At 42.9% G+C, this 9,663-nt stretch overlaps 1 protein-coding gene across 5 annotated transcripts in view; it reads left to right on the top strand.

Annotated features, from left to right (window-relative positions):
- The first annotated feature begins 1,995 nt into the window (after nt 1-1,995).
- The window catches only part of TFAP2D (transcription factor AP-2 delta), a 49,935-nt gene continuing 42,267 nt past the window's right edge, over nt 1,996-9,663 (top strand). Inside the window, exons 1-3 of one of the 5 annotated variants that reach the window (XM_015859874.2) lie at nt 1,996-2,097; nt 3,135-3,632; nt 7,325-7,385. In XM_015859874.2, coding sequence (XP_015715360.1) covers nt 2,059-2,097; nt 3,135-3,632; nt 7,325-7,385 — 598 coding nt within the window. In that variant the 5' untranslated portion in view covers nt 1,996-2,058. Of the gene's footprint in view, nt 2,098-2,620; nt 3,633-7,324; nt 7,386-9,663 lie in introns of those variants that run through there. The other 4 variants (XM_015859877.2, XM_015859876.2, XM_015859875.2 and 1 more) reach the window with 4 other exon arrangements.

The raw sequence follows: 9,663 nt of genomic DNA, 5'->3' as shown, positions 1-9,663 counted from the left end.
TTCCTTCCTTCCTTCCTTCCTTCCTTCCTTCCTTCCTTCCTTCCTTCCTTCCTTCCTTCCTTCCTCACTATCCTTCTTTTTCCCTCTCTCTCTCCATTAAGAAAGGTGTGCGTTTGGGGGGCACACAACTGCAGAGATGAGCTCGCTAGCACAGTGCTGGAGAGGTAGAAAGTGTTTGCTGCTGACCCCTGTGCACGCCTGGATAATCGCACTTTTCCATTTCAGACAATGCATTTCAATTCCAGTCGTGTGCCTTTGTCCATTTGTATAAAGAAAAGAGGGCTGAATGACAGGTCCTGTTAGCCTGCATGAACAGATACCAATAAACCCTCCCAAAACCTGGACCCTTTTTTTTTTATTATTATTTATGAAAAAAAAGAGAGAGAGAGAGAAGGAGAGAGAGAGGGAGAGCCACACGCCTATTTGCCCGCGGCTTATTATTAAGACACCTTCTCTGCTTAAACACTTAAAAGCAAACCAAATTAAATGGCAATTAAAGGCAAGATACACCCTCATCCTATCTCCGGGCTTATCATTTGTGGATGCTAGCCATCAGCACAGCCACCCCGGCGGGAAGTGCCATTTGGGTTGGCATCTCCTCGGGGGGCGGGTGGTTCCCCCCCGAGCTTCCCCAGAATCGGGCGGCCCCTCCGGGCGCTCCGGGTGCGGAGCCGCAGTGAGCAGTAGGGCCGGGAGCCGCTACCTGGGGATGCGGGGCTGCGCTCCTCTCCGAGCCTTGAAACTCCTCGGAGCGGTGTCCCTAATAAAGGAGTAACGTAACCCTTCGGTTTTGCCACCCAATGCATTTCCATCACTCAGAGATATCAGCCCCGAGAAACGAAGGGAAAACCGCTGTCAGTGGTCGTATATTCCCTTTCCCTGTTTCTTCCTTCTCCTTTAGAGATCAATGTAATTCCGTCGGTCTGTATGTATTTTACGTCTAATTCCATACAATATTGCCTCTGCGGTGATGCTTCGTGTTCTCCCCCTCGTTTTATGGTTGAAAACGCTAGTTAAAGAAGCCTTTATGATGGCACATCAGGCAGATGTAAAAGCAGGTTGAAGTGTGGGGTGGACTTAAATTCGATATAAATGCAAGGGTAAAGAAAAAGAAAGAAAAAAATAAAAGAAAGAAAGAAAAAAGAAACAGGAAAAAAATAAGAAACACCCCAAACTGAAACAAACAACATCGTTTTCATTTAGAGGAAAAAAAAAAGAGAAATACAGTTAAACAGACACACAAATGTGCAATCTTAAGATTCTGGTCAATATTTCAAAGCAGTATAATCAACAGGAAGGAGCACTTACCTATTGAAAAGGACGGTTTAATAATATCTATTAATATATATTAGCTTTATGTCTTCCCAATAAAATGTACTCAAAATACCCCCTTCGATCAGATTTGCTCCCATATTAGCCTGGGTAAGAAAAAGCATTCTAAAGAGTGGAGGAGAAAAAAAAAAATGTATAAAAATGTTGAAAGAACCTACAGTTCCTTATTAGGCGAAGATACAATATTTATTCCTTGTCTCCTGGGATGAAGCTCCTCTATCTATTGTCCTCCCAGTTCTCAGTGCTGATGCTTAATTTTCAAAACTTCTATATTACCAAGGGACCTACGACATCAGCCAAAGAAATACCCAGCAAGTACAAAATCTGATCCAGGGAGCAGCTTTTGTGCAGAGGGAAAATTTTGTTCCTACAGGTTTTTAAGGAGGTGCACGGAAAAAGCGAGAGATCTGATCTATGCAGATACATTGCAAATTCCCTCCGTCTGGAGAGATTTTTTTTCTATCAGGGAAAAAAAAAAAAAAAAAAGCAAGAGCGGGGCATTACAGCAACTTCGGATTTTGCAAATTTCCTCGTGCTTTTTTGTTTTTTTAATTCGGAGAGGGGGAATTTTTGACTCAGTTTGGTGGCTTTTATATATATATTTTTTGGTGGGTTTTATTGTGTGGGTTTATTTTTTCCCCCTTTTTCTTTCTCTCTTTTTTTTTTCCTTTATTTTTTAGTTTTATTTTTATTTTTTTTTTCTTTTTTAACCCGGAGAACCAAAAAATGTCAACTACCTTTCCAGGTCTCGTCCACGATGCAGAGGTATTTTGTGTGTGTGCGTGCGTGTGTGTGCGTGTGTGTGAGAGCGCGTGTGTGGGGCTGCGCGTGTGCGTGTGTGTGTGTGTGTGTGCATCTGTGTGCGTGTGCTCGTGTGGTTGTTTCCTTCTTTCTTTCTTTCTCTTTTTTTTCTCCCCCACCCCCCCCTCCTCTTTTTTTTTTTTTTTTTTCCTAAATCCATATTGGACCGTTACGTTTAATTATAATCCGGCTTCAGAGATAACTTAAAGAAGTATAGAGAGAAAATTCGTTATGACATCTGTCGCCAGAAAGGGCAACTCATTACCACGTTAAAACCGTTGCCAGAACGAAAATCAGAATAATACCCCTAATAATATAATGAAGTGGAGAGAAATCACCACCAGCTCGCCAGGAATGGGGAGTTCTCGCTCAAAAACAGGACTCCCCTTTTCTTTCGAAGCTCGGGAAAAGGAGGAGGGGGGGGGGGAGATGGAAGGAAGGAAGGAAGGAAGGAAGGAAGGAAGGAAGGAAGGAAGGAAGGAAAAAAGGAAGAAGGGAAGGAAGGAAGGAAGAAAGGAAGGCGAGCAGGCGGCAAAGCTTTCTTTACGCTGTAACATAGGGACGGGACTTGTGTGTGTACTCGGTAGTTTCTGCTGTTTGATGAGTTTTTTGTGCGTGTGTGTCAGCCCCAGATATTACAGCTGTGATCAGGAGGTGGATGGATGGATGGATGGATGGATGGATGGATGGATGGATGGATGGATGGATGGATGGATAGAGGGGTGGATGGACACACAGATCTTTTTTATTTCAGCGCGCGGATCCCGTTCTCGTGGCGGTATTAAGGGCAGGTTGGGCTGTTTCTAGTCTTTTGAACAGACCTTTATGGCACCAGCCCAAGGTAGGAACGGATCTTTTGTTGCTGGGGTTGCAGCTTGCAGGCTGAGACGCTTCTGCAGGGGGAGAAGCTATGCAGGACAGCGTGCTTGGAAGAACCGCAGCCGGGGTTTTAAATGACAAACCTCCAGTTTTGGGGTCTTCTTTTCACTTCTTCCTTTCAGATACGTCATGACGGATCAAACAGTTACCGTTTGATGCAGCTTGGATGCCTGGAGTCCGTGGCCAACTCGACCGTCGCCTATTCCTCCTCGTCTCCTCTCACTTACTCTACCACGGGCACCGAGTTCGCCACCCCGTACTTCTCCACTAACCACCAGTACACCCCACTGCACCACCAGTCCTTCCACTACGAGTTCCAACACAGCCACCCGGCAGTCAACCCCGACGCTTACTCCTTGAACTCTCTCCATCACTCCCAGCAATACTACCAGCAGATCCACCATGGGGAACCCACTGATTTTATCAACCTGCACAATGCGCGGGCGCTCAAGTCCTCCTGTTTGGACGAGCAGAGGAGAGAGTTGGGGTGCTTAGATGCTTACCGCCGCCACGACCTGTCTCTTATGAGCCATGGGTCCCAATATGGGATGCATCCAGATCAAAGACTCCTGCCAGGACCAAGCCTCGGGCTTGCAGCCTCGGGAGCAGACGATTTGCAGGTAAATAGCATGCGATCTCCTTTCGAGGCACCTTCTTCTCCCCTCCCCCTGCCCCGGTCCCCCCCACCCCCCACCCTCCCCATTTTCCTCTGCTCAGAGCAGCTCTCGTGTAGCTCATACAAAGAAGGGAAAGCTTCATCCAAAAAAAACCCGATCCGGAGCCCGTTCCCTCCAGAAGAATAGCAAGGGAAAAAAAAATGTGGAAAAAAACAAGAAACAAAAAAAAAAACAAGCGGTCTTCTTTTGCCAAACAAAAAAACTCGCGTTGAGTGTAGGCTGAGAGCGAGGGACTCGTCCGGAGATACCGGGATGCGTGTGTGTGTCCGCGTGTGTGCCGGATCTAACTAAAGGCACCGGCAACGCAAATTAAAACAAATCAAAGCCACCTTCACGCTTTTCCTAAACTTTTTTTTCTTTTTCTTCTTCTTTTTTTCCTTTTTCTTTTTCTTTCTTTTTTTCCTTCGGTGAAAGGAAGTGTTCAAATAACCTGCAGCGACAGGGCAGGTAAATGTGGGAAGGAAGGGATTGAGGAGGAAAAGGGAAAAAGGCAGGATAGGGGAAAAAAAAGGTCGCTTTCCGACGTGCATACAAAGGGAAACTCCGAGGCACGAGGTGGGGGAGAAAGAAAGGGGAGAAAATGTTCAGAACTATTCAGTAGGTTAAAAATTCCGCGCAGTACCCGAACTGTTTGTTAATAGGGAGTGAGAGAAGCAGATAAACTTGAATTCATCTGCCTAACGATGTATTTAGTCATTCACCTGCTCCCCCTCTCACCGGCACCTTGACCCATCAGAAATTTCTTTATCTGTGTATTTTTAACCTCAGCTTTATCCGCCCAGAAATCCTTGAACTAAAAATTCACCTCCGGTAAATGAAGCTGATACCTCAATGAACATTGTTTCCAAAATTGCAAACAACGCCCTCCTGTAAATAACACCCATTTCCAGAACTCCCCCAAATCAGAAGCAAACCTTCCTTCTTCCGACGAGCTGAGGAACTAAATCTCTCCAAACAGCGCAGAGAGACAAATTGGACCGTATTTACTGTACTTACTTTTCCCCCAAATCTGGCTTCCAGTCATACAAAGCTCGCTATGTTGTTCTTCCCACAAATACGTAGTGGTCAAAAACCCGAAGTCTGTAAAATTAAGAAAGGCTTATTTTGTTCTCTTAAAAATCAATCAAACAACCACCATCAACAACACAAACAATCCCAGAAACTCTATTTACATTGGAGATGGGGGGGGAAAAAAAACCTCTCCTTTTCTTTCTTTTTTTCTTTGAAGGAGGAAAACAACCCAACAACCCAACAACAAAGAACATTATCTTATATCTCCGAGGAGGAAACCCTAACTATTTAAACCTGACTTTCTCCATTAAAATTCACTATATAATTTTATCCTTTCTCTGGGCAAGTTTTGTGGGTTTTTTTCTTTTTGTTTACATTTTTCACTGGGATCTCCTTATGTTACTCCCCTTTAAAAAAAAAAAAATAAAAAGAAAGAAAAAAAAAAAGAGGAAAAAAAAAACCCTGCCATTCACTGCTCAGCCCAACTAAAACCTATTTACTCCTTTTTATAACCACGTCTGCTGCTGATTTTTTTGTATCTGTACAAATTTTTTTTCATTGGCGCGCACAAAGCCTTGTATTTTTCAAAAGAGGGGATTAGGGACGTTTGCAAGACAGCAGACAATGCCTAAGTCCCGGGCAAAAAAGCACCATAGTTTATCCAATTTTCGACTTAGTGCCATTCAACTGGTCATTTATGCAATGTCATCCGACCAAACAACATGTTTCCCTTAAAAAAAAAGTGAGAGAGGGAGAGAGAGAGAGGTTGGTTAAGCTGCTAGAGGCACATTCTTTATTGTTGTTGTTGTTGTTTATTTAAAGAAGAATAAAATAAACAGGGTTGCTTTCGAAAATACTGTTCTTTTGATCACATCTAATTTGAGCACAAATGTACTCATATCCCTATTTAACGTCTTTGTACCCAACCTTTGCTTTATATTTTTCCTCCTCCCTCTTTCCCCGAGCAAATGAGGGAAGTGTATTAGGGTATCGAAAAGCCTGAGCGGTGAGAAGTTGAAAATATTAATTTTTATCTTTATGATTTGGCGGATTCAGAACAAACTTAGACACTTGCGAGTATCACCTTGGGCTTGGTGGGAAGCTTTCTGGGGAAGGGTAGAAATAGGACGAAACACAAACCATTTTAAACCAAAACTGTAGCATAACCACTCTTCTCTCTTTGCCCTTAGTCCTTCTTTTTAAAACGTTCATCAGCATATGCCTCATTTCAAATGCAACAAATGTAAATATACTTTTCCCTGAACAGAATTTTAAGTGAATGTCCAATAGTTTCGAGGGCGGTTTAAGTCAGCCTAACAGATGCAAACAGTCTTGGAGCTGGAGTGGCATCTTTCAGTGCCCTAAAAAGATTTTCCATGGGCAACAAAGAAAACTGTCACACCTTTTCCCATCACCGCTTTAATTTATGCTCAGTCGCCAAGTTTTTTTCATATTGATTTCATAATCACTTTAAGGCAGAACACTTAAAATAAAAAAGAGCCTTGAAAAGGAAGGTCTTACAGGGCCAGGGCCAATATGGTGAAAGTGGGGGAGAGAGCCAGGACTGTAAAGGTTGTTTTGTAAAGTGGGGTTTTTATTATGCACCGACTCTCTCCGCATTTACTTAACTCTTCACGGGCTGTTGAGTAGGTTAACACCCTTAAAGGCCTCTTTCATGTCCAATACCTCGTTTGTTTGTAGAGGAAAATGCGTCTTTAACACATTTCCACTGGGCAAAGATTTAGGTTTGGTTTGTTGTGTTTTTTTAACCCCAACATAAGGAAAACTCAAAGAAAACCCAACCTTTTCAAGTCTTTTGTGGTTCCAATAAAAATATTTATTAAGAACAGAGAAGATCCCCACATAATAAGGCTCATAACAGGAGAATAAAGAAGTGAGATCTCCTCAGATGTGCACCAGAAGCTGTAGACAGGCCTTTGGAAGTCTCTTCATGCCACACTCACATATGGGTGCCTGTGTTTGTGCACACAGATGCATATTCATCCCCACCTATATGCGGACACACGCACTGAGATTCTATTCCTCAGCCCTATTGTTACACTCATAAGACTTTGTATAGCCGGCAAAGCTCAGTAGGTCTGACGTTTGTGCTCTTTGTGTACTTCCGTGTACACTTTGTAAATCGGTACATCCGTGTCACAGAGTATACAGAATAATTTAGTAGTGTATATATATGTATATATAATAGACCTAATGTATTTTTATGTCTGTGAGTGTAAATGTAGAGTACGAGCACACTATTCTTGCAAGAGTACTTGATTGTCCTTCTGTTCTGCACATGTAACTGTCGGTTTACTTCCCAAATCTAGAAGAAACTCCTGCTTAAATAGAAGGAAAAGGGATAATTGCTCTGCATTTCGTGGGGTAGGGACAGACTATAGGATGGCGGTGTGATTTCTCCAGACCACTTGAGTTGGATGAGAATAACGATGTTTTTCTTAGCTCACCCTAACTATTGTTCCCGAGCAAATCGTGTAACAAAGAAAAAGCTAAGTGATCCATTTGAGGGTTTCTGTATCTGATTTCTTTCTTTCCTTTCTTTTTTTCTTTTTCTTTTTACTTATTTCTTTCTTTTTCTTTTATTTTTTTCCTCATTACTTAAGAGCTCAGTGGAGGCCCAGTGTGGACTTGTACTGAACGGACAAGGTGGTGTGATAAGAAGAGGTAAGATGTTACAAATACTTGCGTCTATCCATATTTGTGAACTTGAAATCCTGTCAGTTTCTCTCTATTCCCCTTTTCCAATGTTTAGTAAGTTTTTACTGCCGAAATTGTGAGCATTCGATATTCGTCCCAAATACGTTCAAAGTAGCTTAGAGCACTTCACGTTTCACAGTCCATTTGCGCTTTACACGTGATTTGTTCATCAGCAGCTCTCGGATACTCCCGTTGAATGCAAGGCTTTCTTGACTCATTCTCTCGTTCCCCATTTAGCCGAATTGATCCCTGATAATGAGTTTGAGAAACGTGCTCCCTGGCGCCTGATTTTCAAATAGGCAGTTTCATCTCGTTTGGGGAAAGGAAGGTTTTTGGAAACGTCGTTTCAGTAGTGCTATGTAACGGTGTGGAACTCGTTTGTGCACTGTCAGTCGAAGTATCTCAAGTCTAAGTTAGAAGAAAGATTCTGAATTCTTGCTAAATACTCATTTCGTCGCTCATTTGTGGGATCTGAACGTTCTGTATTTTGCTGTTGTTATCATTATCATTTATCTTGAAAAGAAACAATGGCAGTCTAAAGGCCTGACGTGGGAACACGTTCTAACAAGCCTAAAATCACGCTTTTGTTCGTAGTACAAAAGGAATGACAGAGTAGGAGGGAGTACACTTTGTGACTCAGCCTCTTGGTATATACATTTCTTGTCCCATTCTTGTCTTTTCTTGGGAAGAAAAAACGAGAGAGAGAGAGAGAGAGAAAGGCATTTAGAAGATATTTCAGACCATGTTATACTGTGGTGACAGATAACTGACTTTAGCCACCGCTTCTGTGGGCAAACTTTACACTGAAACAACAGTCGCACAGAGGTGTGTAGAGAGTGAGCGTAGATTCTAAGAAGGCAAACATGTGGTTATATCCTTGTGTGAAACAGAGGTGAAAGTGACTTTGACCGGGAGCTCAGCAGCATCACTTGGGGCATATTCTCGCCTCACAATGAGTGGAACCAGGGAGGAAAAGGACCCGACAGCGCAGAGTTGCTTTGTCTGGGCGGAGAGTCGGGCAGCGGCGGGGTCGGACCGGCGGTGGTGCTGAAGGGACAGCTCCCGTCTCGCTCGCCCCGCCGCGGCCGGAGCTGGGCTTGGGCGGAGGGACTGAGAGGGCTGAGGGGAAAGGGGGACTCAGTGTTTCCCATCCACTTCCCGGAGGGAAAGGTGGGAACCTTTCTGGCTTGTGGGTTTTCAAACTCTTGCCCAACTCCTGCTGTCGTTGCTTAGGTCCTCGTCTCTCGGATTAATTATTTTCGGATTTGATCCGAGAGCTGACCTCCGAGAAGCAGAGATCGTTAGCTGGAAGAAAGGCAGAGTTCCCGTCAGCTGGGGTTTGAGTCTGGAGTGTTTGACGGTGGTTTTCATTTCCCAGCTGAAGGGCGGCTCAAATCTCAACTCAGCTCTACTCCCGTTTATTCAGTTTTCCAGCTCCTGTTAAGACGATTCCAATTACCTGTGCGGATGATTGTAGACAAGTCTCTCTCTTCTCTCTTCTCTCTCTCTCCTTTTAAAGCGATCAAATTATTCAAGGATTTAAAGATTGATAGTAAAGGAAATCCAGCATGAAAATGCAAGGTTTTCTTTACCCTGATCTGAGTGCTGAGTTACTACTGCACTGCTATCTATCTCTTGGCATATTCAGGGAAGATATCAAAGGCAAGAGTATAAGTTTCAAATGTGTATTAAAAATACATAATAAATATTTTGTCCAACTTCAAAAAAAGCGATAGGTGTTAGCAGTAATCAAAACATCCTGAACCTAAGCGCTATACAGTATCCCATATAAATAAATCACAGTTCTTTTCTAGTAATACTTCAATAAGAATATATTAACTCAAGAGTGGCTTACCTAATATTTTAAACTTCTCGTGTCAGATTTTCTATTTTATTTTTGTCACTAATATATACATGTATATATTTTTAAAGTGTTGCTTTTGAATGTTTTGGATGCAATAGCAAAGGGAAAATGGGAAAAAATAAAAAGAATAAGAAAGAAAGAAAGAAAGAAAGAAAGAAAGAAAGAAAGAAAGAAAGAGAGACGAGAAGGAGGGAGGAAGAGAGGAAGGAAGGAAGGAAGGAAGGAGGAAGGAAAGGAAGGAAGGAAGGAAAGGAAGGAGAAGGAAGGAAGGAAGGAAGGAAGGAAGGAAGGAAGGGAAGGAAGGAAGGAAGAGGAAGGAAGGAAGGAAGCAGGAGAAGGAAGGAAGGAAGAAAGAAGAAAGAAGAAAGAAGAAAGAAAGAA

This window comes from Coturnix japonica, chromosome 3 (assembly GCF_001577835.2).
Source record: "Coturnix japonica isolate 7356 chromosome 3, Coturnix japonica 2.1, whole genome shotgun sequence".
In the NCBI taxonomy this organism is placed as follows: Eukaryota; Metazoa; Chordata; class Aves; order Galliformes; family Phasianidae; genus Coturnix; species Coturnix japonica.
This window is presented reverse-complemented; position numbering and strand designations above follow the sequence as displayed.